This window comes from Bubalus bubalis, chromosome 15 (genome assembly GCF_019923935.1).
Source record: "Bubalus bubalis isolate 160015118507 breed Murrah chromosome 15, NDDB_SH_1, whole genome shotgun sequence".
Classification (NCBI taxonomy): Eukaryota; Metazoa; Chordata; class Mammalia; order Artiodactyla; family Bovidae; genus Bubalus; species Bubalus bubalis.
The window spans coordinates 71,450,302-71,469,719 of NC_059171.1; the positions used below are offsets into that span (position 1 = coordinate 71,450,302).

At 49.9% G+C, this 19,418-nt stretch overlaps 1 protein-coding gene and 1 non-coding gene across 11 annotated transcripts in view; one reads left to right on the forward strand and one right to left on the reverse strand.

Annotated features, from left to right (window-relative positions):
* The first annotated feature begins 7,745 nt into the window (after positions 1-7,745).
* TRNAW-CCA lies at positions 7,746-7,818 on the forward strand. The gene has a single exon. It is a non-coding gene; the product is annotated as a tRNA-Trp (tRNA).
* Positions 7,819-8,249: 431 nt separating this feature from the next.
* Positions 8,250-19,418, reverse strand: part of ASAP1 (ArfGAP with SH3 domain, ankyrin repeat and PH domain 1) — a 339,709-nt gene continuing 328,540 nt past the window's right edge. For all 10 annotated transcript variants that reach the window (XM_044928833.1, XM_044928832.1, XM_044928834.1 and 7 more), the window contains 3 exons: positions 15,138-15,619; positions 13,242-13,364; positions 8,250-10,980 (listed from right to left, as the gene is read on the reverse strand). In XM_044928833.1, the coding sequence (XP_044784768.1) occupies positions 10,906-10,980; positions 13,242-13,364; positions 15,138-15,619 (680 nt within the window). In that variant the 3' untranslated portion in view covers positions 8,250-10,905. The remainder of the gene's footprint in view (positions 10,981-13,241; positions 13,365-15,137; positions 15,620-19,418) is intronic.

Sequence of the window (19,418 nt, forward strand, 5' to 3'; positions counted from 1 at the left end):
AGTGAAGTCGCTCAGTCGTGTCCGACCCGTAGGGACCCCATGGACTGCAGCCCACCAGGCTCCTCCGTCCATGGGATTTTCCAGGCAAGAGTACTGGAGTGGGTTGCCATTGCCTTCTCCGATAATTGTTTTACAGCTTAAAAAAGTTAATCTTTGAATACATCACCTGATCAGTACCAAGAAGAACTGCTTTTTTTCCTGCAACGCTTGTTGCTGTTTGTGGTGAGAACAGGGAAAGAACAGACACTAACATCAGAGAAACGTAGTTCATAAGAGTCACATTCTTGGCACACTGAAGATATTTCAGAAGGAGAAGAAAGAGTAAAATGATTCTTTTTAACAGTTAACAGTTGGGAAAAATGACATTGTTTTAACCTGAATTCCCTCTTCTTTTGATCATAAGCCTAAAACAATTTTTTTTTTTTGCTTGACAAAAGATCATTTTAAACCCTGTTCAGGGCCGGGGGAGGGGGTGGTGGGAGTGGTGGATAGGTGGCTCTAATTACCCTGGGATTATCAAGCAACACTACTCATTATCAGATCACCTTATTTCAAATTCTCCATGGCACTTAGTATCAGGTATTATTTATTTTCTGTTTCCTCCCACTGAGTGGACGCTTCAGGAAAGTGGGGATCGCGTGTATCCTTTTCCCTGTGGTATCATGGTGCCCAGTGGGTGCCCTGTAAGTGTTTCCTGGGGCTGGGGAAGGTCTCCTGTGCTCTGAGGTCTTCCAGGAACAGCTGTTAGCATCCCATTATCAGAAAGAACCTTGCCTTTGTGAATCAGCTCCCTGTTGGTTATGCCCTGAAACATCATGTATTAAGTGTGTTTGCATGCTCTGCAGCTGTTTTTTGTGGCTACATAGTATTTTTTTGGGTGGGTGTCTGCTCTGTCACTCAGTTGTGTCTGATTCTTTGCAAACCCACGGACTGTAGCCCGCCAGGCTCCTCTGTCCATGGGATTTCCCAGGTGAAAATATTGGAGTGGGTTGCCATTTTCTCCTCCAACGAATCTTCCTGACCCAGGGATTGAATCCACGTTTCTTGTGTCTCCTGAACTGGCAGGAGGATTCTTTACCACTGCGCCACCTGGGAAGCCTGTATTTTATTGGGTGGATGTACCATAATTAACCAGAAGTGTACATTAAAAAAAATTTTTTTTCTACAGGTGTATTTTTTTTTTAAAGCAGCATAGCATAGATCGGCGGCTCAGTGGTGAAGCATCAGGTACTGACGCTGAAGCTTCAATACTTTGGGCACCTGATGCAAAGAGCTGACTCGTTAGAAAAGACCCTGACACTGGGAAAGATTGAGGGCAGGAGGAGAAGGGGGCAACAGAGGATGGGATGGTTGGATGGCATTACCGACTCAATGGACATGAATTTGAGCAAACTCCAGGAGAATGTGGAGGACACAGGGGCCTGGCATGCTGCAGTCCATGGGGTGGCAGAGTCCGATACGACTTAGGGACTGAAAAACAATGGCAACAAAGTCCAGCTGGACTCCACTTTGAGAGCAGGCACTTGTTGTGTTTGAATACCCTCTACCAGGCCAGAAGGAAAGACAACCACTTCCTGTAATTCTGATGTCATTCTTCTCTCAGGATAACTTTGGTAGGTTGGGGTCGGGTTTTAGTGGCCCCCTTACTTACAGATGTTGTCTGGGGACCCCCTGTGAGCTCAAGGCTGCAGGGAGCATGAAAGGCAGACAGGGGTGGTGCCTGTCAGAAGCGTTATGTCTGGTCAGCAGGCTGAGTCCTGGAACTGGCTGGAAGAGACTATGGGTATTTGCAATGGAGCAGGGCCCTGGCAGGGGTGAAAAGGGGCTGACAGTGAGAAGGACACGTCCACTTGACCAAGTGAAGCCTCAGAGGCTGGGCCTGCACCCAGAGAAATGCTCCTTTTTGCTTTAAGAGCCACACGTTATTTTGGTTTAAAAAAAAAAAAAAGTTGAAATGCGTGACGGTTATTTTTCAAAGGACAGCCCGTGACCACCCACATGAAAGTCACCTAAGTGGATTTGCTAAAAGTACAGAACCCTGGGCCCTACCTGCTACACCCGGACCAACCCGCTGACTCAGAATCACAGGAGTTGGGGTGTAGGGTTTTCATTTTTAACACTGAAGTGTGAGACCCACAGGGTAAGCAGACGGGAAGACAGATGGACACAGAGATGGGATAGAGAATAATGGGTGGGTTGGCAGAGGCATGGGGAGCGTCGGGTACCTGCTCTGGGCTTGGCTCCCCGAGGACCTCCTGGCCCCACGGGCTTCCTGGGTGCGGGATCTGGGTGTGTTAGAGCCACAAGAATCCTGCCTGGCAGGGAGGGTTCTCCCAGCACAGGTGATGTGTTATCTTGAAATCAGCACTTCCCAGCCTGACTCATACAGGGAGTGACTTTACCGTTAAGGGCCAGAGGGGCAGAGATGAGGAACTTCTCCAGTTTAATTTTTGTTTTGAAACACAGCTCAACCTGGGGTGGTGTGTCCGTGACCCCTGAGTACGCCTGTCTGTTAAAGGAAGTCCGGTTGCAGAACCATCCTATCTGCCCCCCTGGGATCTGAGGCCCTGCCCTTCACCCCGGCCCCTCTGCAGAAAGCGGGCTGCAGGCATCATCAGAGCAGACCAGGTTCCAGGCTCTAGGGGCACAAACGCCCAGCTAGGCTCCGCTTTCAGGCGTGGGGTGGCGGCTGCTGTGGGGGAGACTGAGAAAACCTCTGTGGGGCGAAAAGGCTATTTCCTCTCGAAAGGAGAGCAAAACGGCACTTTCTTTGGTTTCAATTATCGGTCAAGTTCTTACTGGCCCAAGGAGCTGAGAAATACTTGTTTGTCTCCGATTCAATAATAATAAAAGGAAAAGTAGGGACATTAGCCCTTTCGCCCTCCCCACTACACGAAGAGGTGGCAGGTTCCAGCTTCCTCTGCTGAGGGCAGCTGTGAGCCATCAGGAAGGCTCAGCGGGGAGAGGGGGGAGGGGAGAGGGGGCTGAGCTGGGGTTTTCGGCATCAACAGCAGGGTGAGGGAGGGAGTTACCATGTACAGAGCCCCTAACTGACACCAGACCAGGTGTAGGTCTTACACTGTATTAAAAATTGTATCAAAGTAAAACATGCACATCATACAGGAGGGCCTATTCCAAAATGTTTCCAGTTGTCTGCTCTCAGGCCTTCTCCTGAGGGCAGCAGTAGCATCCACATTTCACGGACAAAGCCTCGGGTTCAGAGGGGCCCGCTAACCAGACCACCTTCACTCGGCTACAGGGGTGGGGGGGCAGGCAGCATCAACCCCGGGGCCAGAGAACCCACTGCCCACATCTGTGCTCCCGGAGGCCACAGAGACGCATACTTTAGCCTGAACAAGTGTATTACTGGAGAAAAACCCAAGGCCACCTCACACATTCAGGGGACTGGCCTGGCTTTTGAAAGGCTTTGGAGTTTGTGATTCCTGAAAGTTCCATCTTCACGAGGACAACATCCAGGTTCAAAGGAGAAGGGAAGGACAGCATGCAGAATTAGAGAAAAATTTTGCAAACCACATATCTGATAAGAGATAAGAGACTTTAGAGTATATAAAGAACTCCTACAACTCAATGAGAAATAGACACATGATCCAATCTTAACACAGACAAAATTTCTTTCTTCTTTTTTCTTTTTTTCCCTATGTTTTGGCTGTGCTGAGCGGCATGTGGGATGTTAGTTCCTGCACCAGGGATCGAACCTGTGGCCCCTGCAGTGGAAGCACAGCATCTTAACCACTAGATCACCGGGGAAGTCCTATTAAAAAGACAAAGATTCTACATGGCCAAAGAAGACATACACGTGGCCAGTTAGCACATGAAATGATGTTCAACATCATTAGTCATCAGGAGAACGCAAATCAAAACCACAATGAGATACCATTCCACACCCACTTGGCTGGCTGTAATAAAAAAGATAGATCATAACAAGTGTTGTCAAGGATGTGGAGAAATTGGAGCCCTCATATACTGCTGGTCGGAATGCAAAACGGTGCGGTTACTTTGGAAAGCAGTCTGGCAATTCCTCAGGTGGTTACACACAGAGTTACTCTGTGACCCAGAAATTCAACTCCTAGGTCTAGAGAAACGAAACCTACTAGAGAAATGAAAACATCCGTCCACACAAAAACTTACACGTGAATGTTCATAACAGCATCATTCATAATAGTCAAAGTAGTGGGAACAACCCAACCATGCAGCAATGGAGAAACAAAATGAAGGACAGCCACAGAGTAGAGTATTACAGTGAAAAAGAATGAAATACCAACATATGCTGCAACCTGGATAAACCTGGAAACACAGGATACCGTCTATGACTCAGTTTATATGAAATTTCCAATAGAGACAAATCTCTACAGAGACAGGAAGTAATTTAGTGGCTGTTAGGGGTTGGAGGAAAACGGGAGTGATTACTAACAAGTGCGAGGTTTCTTTATGGGTGAGGAAAGGTTCTAAAATCGTGATGATGTTTGCACAATTCTGAAATGTACACTTAATGGGTGAAATGTATGGTATATGGATTATATTGAAATAAAGTTGTTTTAAAAAAAAGCATAGGGTGGTGGGGAGGTAGATGATGGAGTTGCTAGCGTGGGGCCCTCCCCAGCACTATTTCATCTCTGCATTTTAGCAGACTTTATTTAAAAAAAAAAAAAAACTTTTGTTAACTTGGCATTCAGGGACATAAAATTGGTAGCTTGGAATCAGAGTTGGTAGAAATATTTACACCATGGGAACTGGCAAATGCTACAAATAAGGGCATTTATATATATATATATATGTATATATGTATGTATGCTACTGCTGCTGCTAAGTCACTTCAGTCGTGTCCGACTCTGTGTGACCCCATAGACAGCAGCCCACCCGGCTCCCCCGTCCCTGGGATTCTCCAGGCAAGAACACTGGAGTGGGTTGCCATTTCCTTCTCCAATGCATGAAAGTTAAAAGTGAAAGTGAAGTCGCTCAGTCGTGTCTGACTCTTAGCGACCCCATGGATTGCAGCCTACCAGGCTCCTCCATCCATGGGATTTTCCAGGCAAGAGTACTGGAGTGGGGTGCCATTGCCTTCTCCCCTGGTAGCTTAGACAGTAAAAATTCTGCCTGCATTGCAAGAGACCGGGGTTCTATGCCTGGGTCATGAAGATCCCCTAGAGAAGGGAATGGCAACATGCTCTAGTATTCTTGCCTGGAGAATCCAGGACAGAGGAGCCTGACTGGCTATAGCCTACGGGGTCACATGTCAACACTGAGTAGATTTGTGTGGTTTCTCACTCATCTCTGAGGAAGGAGAGGTTCAAAGTCCTTGTTGGGAGGTGAGAGGGCTCTGTACCCCTAGCGGTACATGGGGGCCACCTGAGGATGCTGGTTAAATGCTGATTCCTGGGCCCCTTTCAGAGACATCCAATCTCCAGGGACAGGGCCCAGGAGTCTGATTTAAATGCTGAGGGTCCAGGTGATGCTGGCCCAGATCTCAAACCTGGGCTTGCTGGATTTTCAGGTCTGTGTGCAGATGACATGGCTGCCATTTCTCGTCCTCAAATCGGCTTAGACCTATAAAGCAAAAGTTCAAATCCTGTCCGAAGAAGCATGAAGCCGAGCAGGCGTCTTCCCTGAAGGTTTTGCAGGTCATCATTTTGGCCTTCCGAGTCTCTGACTAGGGTTTGTTGTGTAGTATGAGTTTTGCAAAACAGCTGTGTTTATCGGAGCTCTAATTCCTGTTTCCAGGAGCTTAAGTGTTTCGGTGTTTGCACACGGGGCTGCTGTGTTCAGACAAGACACACTTGCGTACCCACTGCTTTCTTCTCGGTCACACGCTACAGGCACAGACACGTTGGGTGCCAGCCTGACTTCTGCAGAGCAGCTGTCCAAGGAGTAAGACACATCCCCCCCACCGCCACCCTGGGGCCCCTCCTGTCAAGGCCGTCACTTCTCTGAGCTGCAAACTTCGTTGCGCTTCCTGGTTTACACTTGCCTGCGGCTGACCTGTCCCGCAAGGCTGGGTGGGCAGGCTCTGACCCAGTCTCTCTTGGGCAAAGGCAGCCAGGGGACAGAAGCAGCGGAGGCAGCACAAGGTCACGGCTGGGAGCTAACCGGGCCCGGACCTCTGGGTTTAGATCTGGCCCCTGCCCACCTCTCAAGCAAACCAATTTTTGGCAAGTTATATCTTCACCTCTGAGCATCAGTCTTCCTAAACTGTAAAATGGGGAGAACAGTTCCTCTTCAGTGGGGCTGGGATGAGCATGGTTGTACTGATAAGGTACTGGACCCAGCGCCGTGGCCACAATGCTGGTTTAGCAGTTAGCGTGCAGAGGGGCCTCCTGGGAAGCAGAGGGGCACGACTGCTGGGGTGGAGCGTCCCTGCTTGTGCCTTCAACACTGGTCCCTGTTTGAGCTGCTGCAGGTTCACAACACACTGTCCCACCAGCCCTTGCCCCAGTTTTTTGCCTCCTCTGCTGCCCCCCACCCCCACACTCGCCCCCTGCAATCGTTGCAGGCTCCTACGATAGGCACAGACTTCCTTTCTCCAGGAAACCCACTGGCTTTAAACGACCCCACATGCTGCGGATTTGGGGAAATCAAAGATTTCCATTTGGGATGGATGAGAACATCTGGGAAGCAAAGGAGAATGGGTTGAATAACCCAATAATTATCATCCCTCCCACCCCACCCCTGCCACACATACAGCCACATTCTGGGAGGAGGAAGACTCAAAAAACACAGCAGAGGGCACAGGGTCAGGGGAGAGGAGAAAACAGCAGGGCTGGGGAGGGAAGGCGGGGGGAGGCTGGGGCTGAAGCCAGGGAGCCTTGGGCTCACACTGCTGCCATGACTTACTGTGACCTTGGGCAAGTCACTGCAGCCTACGAGTGGATTTCCTCATCCGAACATGGACAGAGGAGGATTTCTGCCTCACAGAGGACAGACTCCACGCGCGGGGAACAATGTTCCATCCACTGGTGCTGAAAGGACCCAAGGGAGAGAGCTCACGGAGCGCGTCTGTTTCTGGGATCTCCAGGCCACTGGGGGCTCACAGAGTACTGGAGGGGCTGCTTTCAACGGGGGCCAGTCCAATGACCTAAGAGGCTGCTCCAGGTTTAAAACAATACATAGCCAGGGGAATTATTGCAGCATTTTGTAATTAGATGGAAAGTTGGTTGTCCCTTGGCCTGAAATAGCCAGATAACCATGCAAGCCTCTCCCAGATCCATCCTGATGGAAAGTCTCTGGCTTCCGTGGCAAACACCATTTTCCCCATCAGCATGGCTTGTAGGGTTTATCTTGTCGAGGTGAGTGAACAGGCATTGAGAGCTACCAACTTTCACCAAAGGAAACAAAACAGGTGCTGGGACCAACGCCATGGTCTTGGTCAGCTGTCCACTGCAGCATTTCTCTGGCTAGAATTTCGTGATGGAGACCGTCTCCCACCTGCTGGAAATCCTGAGGACGGCCCTGGAGCCAGGACCGCTCACCTGGACCCTGAAGTGGTCGGTGAGTAACCATGATGGCTGCTGCAGGGGCCTGCATCTCCCTGAGCCTCCTGGTGGGCTTGCAGCTTCCCCTGGCTTCTTGAGGGCGAGATGAGATGACACAGGTTCGGTGCTTAGACTGGGGTCTGCTCGCAGCCCAGCATTATCAGTGCTGACAGCTACCCAACAGAAGCGCACATACAGCACTTGGTCCGAGTAGGGACCAAGCACTTTCAGTGCATCCACATGTAACCTTTGGGGACTTCCCTGGTGGTCCAGTGGCTAAGACTCTGCACTCCAAATGCAGAGGGCTCAGGTTCGAGCCTCGGTCAGGGAACTGGATCCCACAAGCCACAACTACAGATCCTGCCTGCCACAACAAAGATCACAGATCCCATGTGCTGCAAATAAGGCCTGGCGCAGCCAAATAAGTACAGAAATATGTATTTTTTTTAAGTTATGATAAAAAATGTAACATTTATGATGTTCCAAGATGTGCAGGCTGGGTGCTTGTAGGTGGGGGTGGGTTGGAGGTAGCAGGGTAGGGGAGGAGAAAGAACTGAAATGCTAAAGGTCCATGGTTTGTTAAGCCGAGGAAACTGATGCACATTCTTTATCTGAAGTGAATCTGAACGTAGAAGTTGCGAGACTTGTGTTATCGGTACCCATTCCCCCTCCAATCCCCCACAAAGCACAGCCAAGTCAAGTTCTGATTTCCTCCAGTCAGAAGAGTCGTGGACAACTCACAAAACGGCCTGATGTCAGATGTTTGGGATCAACTGAGAATATGTTTATTTAAAAGCAATTTTAAATATTAAAAAAAGTAGAAATGAACACATACAGTACTGGAAAACGGTCACATTAAATACATGTGAAATGACGAGTGTACTGATGTCTGAGCATAAGATCCAGATGGGAATTCGGAATTTAACTTTTGGCGCTGTGGGATCCCTATACAACATGTTGAAGTTCTAGGCAATAAAAAAATAAATAGCAATTGCTGTTCAACAGTAAAATAAGACACACACTATTTGCAGAACATAACGTTCCCCACTGCGGGGGGGCAAAGAAGAATTAGCTATTTTTCCCGTAAGGTTCCATACCTTCAAAATACTCTCTATCATGTACAAAATTGCAGATAGCGGCTCGCTGAGTTTAAGAACAATACCAGATTCAAATCCAACCAAGGTCGCCAAAGATACTTATTTATATCTATTTTTCCTATGTCCCACAGTAAGCTGGGTTAGAGAAAACTCAGATTCCTGATGGAAAACAAAAACAAAACCAGGAAAAAAACAAACAAGTGTTAAAAAAAAAAAAAAAAGCATCTGTGTAAAAGTTGCTCTAAAAGAGGAAAAAAGAAAAGGAATTAACTCCATGTAATTTTAGACATCGTGCTTTTGTGTCTTTTAAAAAGCCAGTTTATTTTGAGATCAGCTGAAAATACTGTAGGCCACAAAAATGAACGGTGCTTGAATGTAACTTAAGTGTAAGTGAATGAATTGGGACAGTAAATAACTTCGGGAGGTGACTTCCTGTCCTGACACCCGGTTGCTAAACTCCCGAGGCTGCCGACACTGTGGGCCACGCACACCAGCACGTCGGCTGGTTCCTCATATCTGTGTGGAGTTCACGTGTGCCGCGATGCCGAGGAAGCAGTTGCTTAAAATCAGTTTCCGATAATAGCTGGTGAGATCTGCTGCAGGTTTGTCATGCAAGGTTTATTGGTTCAGTGATCACGTGAGCAGAGCTAAGGTAATGCTCGCTGAGCACTACGACTTGATTACAGAGGGCTCCCCTAAGGGTTTGGTTGGGAGCTGTGCTTCTGGGAAATGAACATTTCTCACTCGTTGCCAGGATGATCTGCTTAAAAATATTAGCTTCCTGTGCTGCTGCCAACGTAGCCGTTTAAGCAAGCGCACTGCCAGGACGACACACGGGCCTCGGAATCCGAGAGCAGTCCCACTGACTGGGGAGTGGAGCTGTATTCTCTCCCCAGATTCAGGCTGATATAAAAGACTGAAAAACTCAGGATGGTCTTGATGGTCTGATGAATGCGGCTGGGATGAGAAAAAAAACTGGGAGGGGCAGGGACCCCTGGCAGAAAAGCATGTTTCACAGTGCAATTCATAGCAGCGTTCAGAAACTTGGTTATGAATTGACTTGAAGATGACGTGTCTGTTCAACAGAGCTGGGAAACTTATCTATGATTGGAGTTTACTAAAGGAAATGGAGAAAAAAAAAAAGAATGCTGGTTTCAGCATCTGAATTCTACAGTGGGGATGGGCGGGGGAAAACGGTGGGCAGAACTGATTTCTGAATTAGTCATCTTCTTGAACACTCTTTTGAAAGTTTAAATTTATCCAGAACGAAAACTAAGAAAAGAATTTAAAACGGACATGTTAGAGGTGTTAACATAGTTGAAGGATGCTAATTCATAATGTGATATGTGCATTCATACTCTTGAGGAAGCCAAATGACTGACTGGAAACAAATATTTGTTGCAACCTTATAATTTCTGCTTTAATGGCAATCAAGTTTAAAAAAAAATGTACAGTTCAACTTATCCATACTATTCCTTTATAAAAGGCAGATTTCAGGTAAGCTTCTAAATGCATGCATAATGTAGAGGCTAATATTTTCTGGCAGTCCTTGGTTCCTGAAAGTTGAACTTCATCATATGTGTCTTAAACTTCTGTGAAAATAGTCATGAAGGATATGTTATTTTTGCATAATGAGGTAATATCAGGGGCGGGCACTCATCTTCTTAAGACAGCATAAACCCACGTGTCTAAACCTGCGTGAGGCTGTGGGCACTGTAAAATGCCACCCAACGTTCTGGGTCAGTGGATATTTTGCTGAAGGAATAACACTTACACTGAACTGAGCACTTTTCTGTAATAAATACCAAAGCCGGTTTTTGTAGCTGTAAACTGTGTACACAGATAACAACAGGCTGGTCTGTCACAGAGCGGAAAGATTCACCTGGAAGACAGTACCCACCTCTTTGCTAATGTTGCATTTTTCAGTAACACAATGAAGAACACTGTCAAGTTAGGAACAGAGAGGCAATTCCATGCCCTTCAGCGGTTGCTGGAGACCATTTCTATTTGCAAAGCCAGCAGTTCCTATATTCCTGCTTGTTTGTTTGCTTGGAAAACAGCATAGAGAGAGATGTAAGTGCTAGATGCCAAGGATGGCTTTGGCAAACCAGTAAGGCGCACCGGGTCCCAAGGCTACCCTAATACTGGCGAAGGCAGAGACCACAGGGTATTTACAACACGCGCTCTGTTCCCCTCCTGAGGCGGCCCCTCCGGGAGCTTCCACTCGGCAACAGCAGCTATTTACACGGTGCGCACGGGGTCCCAGGGAGGCAGCGGTCTGGCATGATGGGTGCAGACAGTCTGAAGGCTCTGCTTTTTTGCTAGTCGGACAGGATGTGGACAAAGGACACTGGGAAGACGCCCTTCCTCTCGGGCTGCCCCTCGATGTGCCCAATCTGCAGGGAGAAAGGAGATGCATCAGGCAGGAGGCGGCCGGTGGGTCCGAACGCCCCCAGAGCTGATGCTGATGCAGGCCCGGGGGAGACACGATGAAGGCGCCACACACAGCGGAGCCGCTTTCACAGGGGTCGCTTCACCGGCAGGCAGACGGTCCTGGGGCCCTCACTTTCTACTCGAAGGGACACGCGCCCCGAGGGGTAGGGGGGCCCGCCATGGTCTCTCCCCGGCTGCAGCCTCAACCACATGCTCAACCAGGCCTCTCGGCCACCTCTCCGGCTGGGTGACCTCGCAAAGCATGCTAAGCCTCCCTGTCTGTAAAATGGGGCTGAAATGCCCCTGCTTCTCACCCTGTGGGGAAGCTAAACCAACGATTCCATACATAAAAAGGGCTGCAACGCACCAAGAACTTGCTTTCTGGTTGTGGTGGTGGAGAGGATGCTATGAAAGCCTGAGAACGATGAGGGCAGATTTTACAGCTGTTTTCTTGTCTGCTGCCTAAACCTGTCAGCCATCATTACCTGCCAAGGCTCCTAATAACCTCAGTTACATAAGGATTAACTGCATTGAAGAGAACCCTATCAGGAAAAAGACCAGCGACACGCACGCTGGCTTCGGATGACCATCACGGAGAAAGATGGGCGGCCTTCTTTGCTCAGCGGGCCTGGGGCCTTGGGTGGTCAGCTGGGCCTCTGTGCACCGGTTTCCATCTGGACAGAGGGGTTAATAACAAGGCTGGGATGACCCATGTCATTGGGTCTTAGTTGGCATCACACACGTGAGTCCTCAGACATTCCTGTGAGGGAGGGTGATTCTTGCCTCCCTTTTCAGAGGGGGAAACTGAGGCTCACAGGAGGCTGCACCCAGGGCCAGAGGGTGAGTCACGCCGGGATTTCAGCGCCCGTCTCCTTGTCAGGGATCTAACCCACCAGACTTCATGACAGACAGAGAGAGGGAGGGAGGGAGCGGGCCTCTGGTTTGTCCGCCTCAGTGCTCCTGACATTTGGGGCAGGGGGTTCTTTGTGGTGGGGGCTCCCTCACACATCACAGGATGTTCAGCAGAGGCCAGCAGCACCCACCCTGGCCAGGCCCTGACGACCAGAATGTTTCCAGATGTTGCCACACGTGCCTGGAGTGCGAGACTGCCCCGGCTGAACCACTGCTGTGGCCCAAGGAGCATCCCGACGGCTGTGACCAGGATTCTGGAGTCACGGTCTGGGCCCAGGGGGAGGAAAGGCGAAGGGCCATGAGTGTGCCTGTGTGTGTGTGTTTCTGGGCAACAGCAGGTCCTGGGCTCAGCAGTGAACCACAGGTCCCTTTCTCGACACAGAGGGCTGGGCCCTCTGGGCAGGATGGGGCTCCAGCTGCCAAGGAAGCAGAATTTCCACACCCAGGGTGGGGAGTGATCGCCTCGGAGGCGTCCGCCCGCTGCCCCTCTGTTCAGCAGGGCCCGCTGGAGGCTTCCTCCCCCGACAGCTTGGACAGCCGTGGACATGTCGGGTCCCCTGCAGCCACCCAGGACCCAGGCAGCTCCCAGGCTGTGGGGGGAGGGGGGACAGGGCTGCCTTTCCTTCCTGACACCTGGGCAGCAGGTTTTTATGGAAAAGGAGCTGTCATAGATGGTCTCCTTGAATCCTCCCCTGAAGTCATGTGAGGCAGGGATCCTCCTGATAGAACTTCAGGCTGGACGAAGATGGAGCCTGAGGATGTGTGGCAGGTGTGTGTGTGTGTGTGGAGGGGTGGGGTGATAGAGCCTGAGGATGTGTGGTGGGGATGTATGTGCACACAAGTATGAACGTGTGTGTGTACGTGTATTTCCTGGAGAAGGAAATGGCAACCCACTTCAGTATTGTTGCCTGGAAAATTCCACGGACGGAGGGGCCTGGTAGGCTACAGTCCATGGGGTCGCAAAGAGTCGGACACGACTGAGCGACTTCAATGTCAATGTCAATGTCAATGTGTACGTGTATGTGTGGTGATGGAGCCTGAGAACATTTGGCAGGCGTGTGTGTGTGTGTGGTGGTGGTGGCGGTGGTGTTGAAGGGCGAGGCCTGAGCAGAGCTGGCTGGGCCAGTGTTGAATGAATTTCAGTTTTGCATCTGAAAAGCCAGAGAGCACCTGAGGCCCACAGGCTGCAGTGTGATGAGGGTACTCTCCTGAGCTGGTTTTGAAGCTCCCGGCTAAGAGGCAGGACAGGCACTGTGTCCTCGGGGGGCGTGTGCAGGCTGACCACGGACAGCGCTGTGCGGCTGGTACGTACCCACCACTCCTGGTCCTCCTCCCCGGTGACCACGATCACCTCGCCCTCCATGAAAGTCAGCTCGTCATCGTTGTCCGCCTGGCAGTCGTAGATGGTCTTCACTCGCCTCACCTTGCTCTTTCCCTTCAAGAAAGCAGCGGGGTTTTAGCTCACAGGACAGACTGAAGGGAAAGGAGGACATGATGACCCTGGGTGAGTGGCTTCACCTCGCCGAGCCTCAGTTTCTCCCTGATGAAAGGGGGGAGCGCCCCCAGCCCTGGGTGCTCTCCAGATAGAAGGGCCCCTCCGCCCAAGGCAGCAGGGGAGCCCACTGAGAGTGCGGGGGGGCGGGTAACCATCGATGACTTCCATCTGAGAGCAAACATCACGGGGAAGGGATCAAAATCCAGCTTCACCAGAAACAAGCGATGTGCCCGACCCCGCCCCGCCCCGTGGCAGCCTGCAAAGATGACAGCAGATTCTAAAAATGGTTTGGGGAAACATGATGTAAAGCAGACCAAACACATGCAGCATAAACACATTTCTCAGCCCCTCATGCAAAGCGCCGTGTCAGCACACGCTGCTGAAACAGAGCAGGGGAGCCCGGGGCGGGGGCGGGGGACTCCAGGCAGTTCCCCAAAACGTTTTAGTTTCTGACCCATGTTGAATTGAGCTTTTGGTTGTTAGATTTCCAGTTCTCTGCAAACAGGAAGACGGAAATAGAGAACTGACCTTCCAAAGGATGCTTCTGGCGCCTGGCTTATTGAATAATTAGGAATTAAAAAAAAGCAAGCTGTTACGCTCAAAGTCTGGGGTCAAGTGCTTTTCCTCTTGGTCTGTTGGTTTCTCCTTCACTCTCCCCGATGACCCACTTGCTTCTACAACTCCCCTCCCCGGGCTAAGCCAGAGCTGGTGGGGTCTGAGAAGCCGAGGGCTACGGCCAGTCGAGATCTTAAGTCTTTTCAGCTCTGACTCTGTGAGCAAACTGGAAGACCTATGTGCGACCACTGATAACAGGGAGGGTTAAATGAGATAATAAAACGGTGAAGTGTGCAGCAGCACAGACTGGAATTGTGTACATGAAGGCCAAGGGTGGTGCTCAGGCTGCTGGAGAGCCCGTGAAGAGCAAGCATCCGCTGATGAACACGCTTGTGGCCTCCCACCCGGGAGAGGATCTGTTTCACTATTCTCACCTTTCCTTTAGTGTTGAAGGGACACACTTCTATCACAATGTTGTTTTCTCATGGGAAGATGTGAGCAAGGCTTTTGGTCCCCCCGCTAACTGTGCTCCTTAACCCGGGGTGCTCCCACCCCTGTCAGGGTGCAGCGTGGGCAGGACAGACAGCACATGTGCATCTTCCCAGAGCTTCATTTTTCCAAAAAAGAGATTTTTTTGGGGGGTGGGGTGGGGAGGGAAAGGCATGTTTAAAGCAAAAAGGACATATTATAGAGTAGAAGGCATTTTGTGAAAATGAAGGGCTGGGAGACTTCAAACCAAACTCTATGTTGGTTGGTACAAGTCTCTTTGGGCTTTGTGTCCAATTCCTCCAGAAAGGTGCGGAGAGAAGCTGAGGTGTGAGGCCACTTTCCCGGGACCCTGGGAAAGGAAAGGTCTCCTACTCAAGGACCACAGACAAGGGCGACCACTTGCTGGGCGTTGCTCGCACTTCCCTGCATTTCATTGCCCATGAAGCCAGGCAGTGTTCTAGCCCCTTTCTGTGAAGGAGGAGACAGAGGTTCAGGGCCATGAGGAGGTGGCCACGGCCCCGCGGTCACAGGGCAGGCAGGTCCTGATGTCTATCTGCTGGGGTCCATAGCCCGGCCCCAACCCCCAGGCCCTGCGCCCCCCACGACACCCGACACCTGACCCCAGGCTGGCCGGGTGAGCATGTGCCTGGGTTTCTGAGCACCACTCACCGTGTTGATTTTCCTGGGCAGCGGCACGGGTGTCTCTGGCAGGGTGGGCGTGAGGTCGTTGGTGTCCTCGGACGCCTGCTTGGGGACGTTCGGGGACAGGTCCGCCGGGTGTGACTTGGGGGTGAGCTCCAGGGGCGGCTGGGCCTTGGGCGAGGCGTCTCCCGTCTGGGGTTTTGCCAGCAGCTCCCCCAGTTGTGGCTTGGGAGGCAGGTCTTTCACCTGGGGCTTGGGGGGCAAGTCTGCGAGCTGGGGCTTGGGGGGCAGGTCGCCCAGCTGCGGCTTCGGGGGCAGCTCGCCTGGCTTAGGTGGTAAGTCTCCGATGGGGGGTTTGGGAGCCAGTTCCGTGGGCTTCGGGGGCAGGTCCCCGGGTGGCGGCTTCTGCGGTAACTCTGTCAACTGGGACGACTTCTGGAAGATCTCAGGCGGGATGTTGGCTTTGTCGAGGGAGAGATGATGGCTGGTCTCTGTTTTCCTTAGTGCCACTATGGGAGGAGACCACAGAGAGGGGTCACGGGCAGGACTGACCCTGAGCAAGCGCCCCAGGTGGTTGCAGGCCCAGACCCCACATGAATTGGCCTGCTTTCAAAAAAGGTGAAAGTTGGAAGCCTGGAGGCATCCACCTTACAATGGATAATCTTATGCCTCAGTTATGTAAGAACAGGACATCCAAACTAACCCAGAAGTGAAAAAAACAAAAACAAAAACCCACAACTACACACATAATAGATCCTCTGGAGAAGGGAATGGCAACCTACTCCAGTATTCTTGCCTCGAAAATTCCATGGACAGAGGATCCTGGTGGGCTACAGTCCATGGGGCCGCAAAGAGTTAGACATGATTGAGTGACTGACACTCACTTTTTCATACACATAATACAGATTATAGAAAACTGAAAGGTGCAGAGTTAAAAGGAGAAGTTTTCTGTAAGTCTACTGCGTAAATTAGCCATTTAAAATACTTTGGTATAATTTCGTTCTGGACTTTTCTATGTATCTTTCATAGATAAAACATCTGCTCTTATCTATATACTGATTTAGCAAGAATATTCACCACGTTTATAAACATTGTTCATTAGTACTAAGCATATACTTTTCATGCGGCATCCTATTCCGTTCTGTAGTGGTATCATTCTAATTTCTCACGTTTTATATGATGTACACACTGTGTAAGAGGGAAGAAGTTTCTCCTCTTACCACTCCCACCTACCACTCCTTTGAGGTCACCACCGTTCCTTTTTAGTGATGCCCATCCATGTATATATGAATTATCTTTAAAAGCCCGGGACTACAACAAATACATTCAATGGGACGACAACACCTACGTTGCCTGCAACTTTGCTTCCCATTTAATATACTTGGGAGAATGTCTATTAACATGGGACTACAATACATACGCTGGAGAAGGAGACGGCAAGCCACTCAAGTATTCTTGCTTGCTACAGTCCACGGGGGTCACAGAGTCGGATGTGACTGAACGACTCACACTCACTCACTCACATACACACACACACACACACACACGACATACATTGTCTACAACTTTGGTTTTTCCACATTTAAAATGCTTGGGAGAATTTCTATTAATAAGTCACTTCCTCCTCCTTCTCTTTAAAGGTTGTGTAGTACTCCATCGCTTGGAGAGTCTGCTTGCGGTCTGAACCTTCGCACAGCTCTAACCAGTGGAACTTAAGACATGTCTCCAAATTGGGCTCCACTACTTAGTTACCAGCTGTGTGACCCTGAGCAGGTTACAAACCCCCTCACCTTCCTCATTTCTGAAACACGAGCTGACATAAAGAATATGCCAACAGGACGAGGTAGACTCCAGGTGTAGTATCAGAATATTACGGAGCATTAGCACCGTTGCTGAGACAAGGTTCCTTGAGGCCAGGATTCGCCAAGCACACAGTGGGCGCTCAGTGAGGACACAGCTGACTGAAGCACATGGAGGAGCCTAACTAAGAACTGTATTCTAAAGACACAACACTCAGAGAGAGACTTTTTAAATCTTTTGTTTTTTAAAAAAGAAAAGACAAACCCCAGTGTTGTAAAGTCACAGCTACCCTGCAGCTGCTCCTGCTCGGGGCCTGCCGGGCCACATCCCTTCCTAAGGAACTCAAATTTCAAGGGCACCCTGCTCACGGGCCGGCCGGTGAGCTTCGGCCAACGTGGCACAGTTCAGAAAGTGACAACAGCCCCATCAGATTCCTCTCTTGGAAGTCAAGACACTGGGGTAAACAAAGTCTGAGGCAGGCGGCGATGGGGGAACAGCCGGGGGAATCCCCTGAGGCAGCGGGGCTGAAAAGCCTAGCTCTGAGCCACACTTACGGGGGAACAGAAACCGTGAGGAAGTGCTAGGCCACCCAAACAGGCACCTCCGGTTCTAGGAATTCATCCAGAAAAGGGATCAAAGCCAGGGCACATGCCTGTGCCAGGGTGTTCAGCATGACACTGTTTATAGTGAAAAAAAACTGAAGCGGATGAATGTGGAAGAGGACACATTATTTAACACGGCCAGGTATCAGATAACAGAGCACTACGCAGCCAGTAAGAGTACAATTCTCATGGAAAGGGCTCTTGATTCACTGCATGACAAAAACCAGCTTAAAGAGTGACATAAAAAAATCATAGGAAAAAGACTGACAGGGCCGACTAAATTGATTTATCCTGGGTGGCGAGACTTTGGGTGGTTTGTATTTTCTTTATACGTCTTTGCATTTTTAAAATCTAGAATGAATATAGGTTAATTTTATACTACAAAGAAATATGAAAAGAGACAGTCTCCCCTCTAAAGAAGTCTCTCCTCTGACTATTTTATTTCCAAGATGATTTTGTGTTTTCCCTTCTCTAATTCAAAGTTCTTTGTGAGCTTCATTCTTTAAAAAAAAAAAAAAAAAAAAAAAAAAAAATTTTATTTATTTGGCTGTACCAGGTCTTAAGTTTCGTCATTTGATTTTAGTTGTGGCATTTAAGATTTTCCCTGACCAAAGATCGAACTTGGGCCCCCTGCGTTAGGAGTGTGAAGCATTAGACACTGGACTACTGGCGAAGTGCCTGAGCTGCGTTCTTAACTCTGATGGACAGACAAGCAAATTTCCCCCCAAAGTTGGACAACAAAGAGTACTCTGCTCGAATGAGGACATCAAGAATAAGAAAGGAGTGAGAATTCCACCCCATCCCTGGGACTTCCTTGGTGGTCCACTGGTTAAGAATCCACACTTCCACTGCAGGGGATGTGGGTTCGATCCCTGGTCGGGGAACTAGAATCCCACATGCTGTATGGCACAGTTGAAAAATAAGAAAAAGACCTGGGGGGTTATGGTGCAGCTGGTTCATGCAGGCAAGGTTGGTCGGAAACAAACAGATTCAGCCCTTTGAACAGCAGCGTGGTACAGAGCTTAGGGACTGAACACTCTGCCCTGGGCTTTGACGGTTCTGTTCCTGAGAAGAGGCTCGAAGGACAAAACTGAGAAGGAGGAGGAAGATGAAGAAAGAGTCCACATGCTCTTGGCTCACGTTTCCAACAAAAGGGGGAGCCAAGCAGAGAATGGCAGCTGCTTGATGACAGAATCCTAAGTGGAAAAACCCAGGATGCAGGACTGGACTTTCACTGTGATGACAGCTAGGGGAGAATGTAAGGGACCAAGGGCTGCATCACAGCCCAACACTACAGTGACTCTGTTCAGGTTGGACAGCCCCCTGAAGTTTCTCTACTTCTGCCCTTTAAAACTCATTAAACAAATGGCTCCATGCAGCAGTCAATCCCCAGCTGAGAAGGTTTTCACTAAGCCCTTTAAAACAAGCCCAAAGGATTCCCTGGTGGCTCCGATGGTAAAGAATCCACCTGCAAAGCAGGAGATCTGGGTTCGATCCCTGGGTCGGGCAGATCCCTTGGAGAAGGGAATGGCAACCCACTCCAGAATTCTTGCCTGGAGAATCCCATGGACAGAGGAGCCTGGAGGGTTACAGTCCATGGGGTTGCAAAGAGTCTGACACGACTAAGCAACTAACACTTTCAAAGAATTTAAAAAATAAGTGATGTTTGGGAAGGAAAAACAGTGAGGTGTGGTCAGTCCACGTGGAAGTGCCGGCAGGTGCTGGGGAGGACGGGAGGCAGGAGAAGGAGCTGCGCCCTGTCCCTCTCAGCATCACAGACGCCCTCTGCCTCTGGCTGAGGAGGCTCAGAAATACACCCGGACTCTGCTTGTTTTCTGGGTGAGACAAGGACATACTGGATGGATGGCACAGGAGCCACTGATATAACACGGAGCATCCTAGCTCT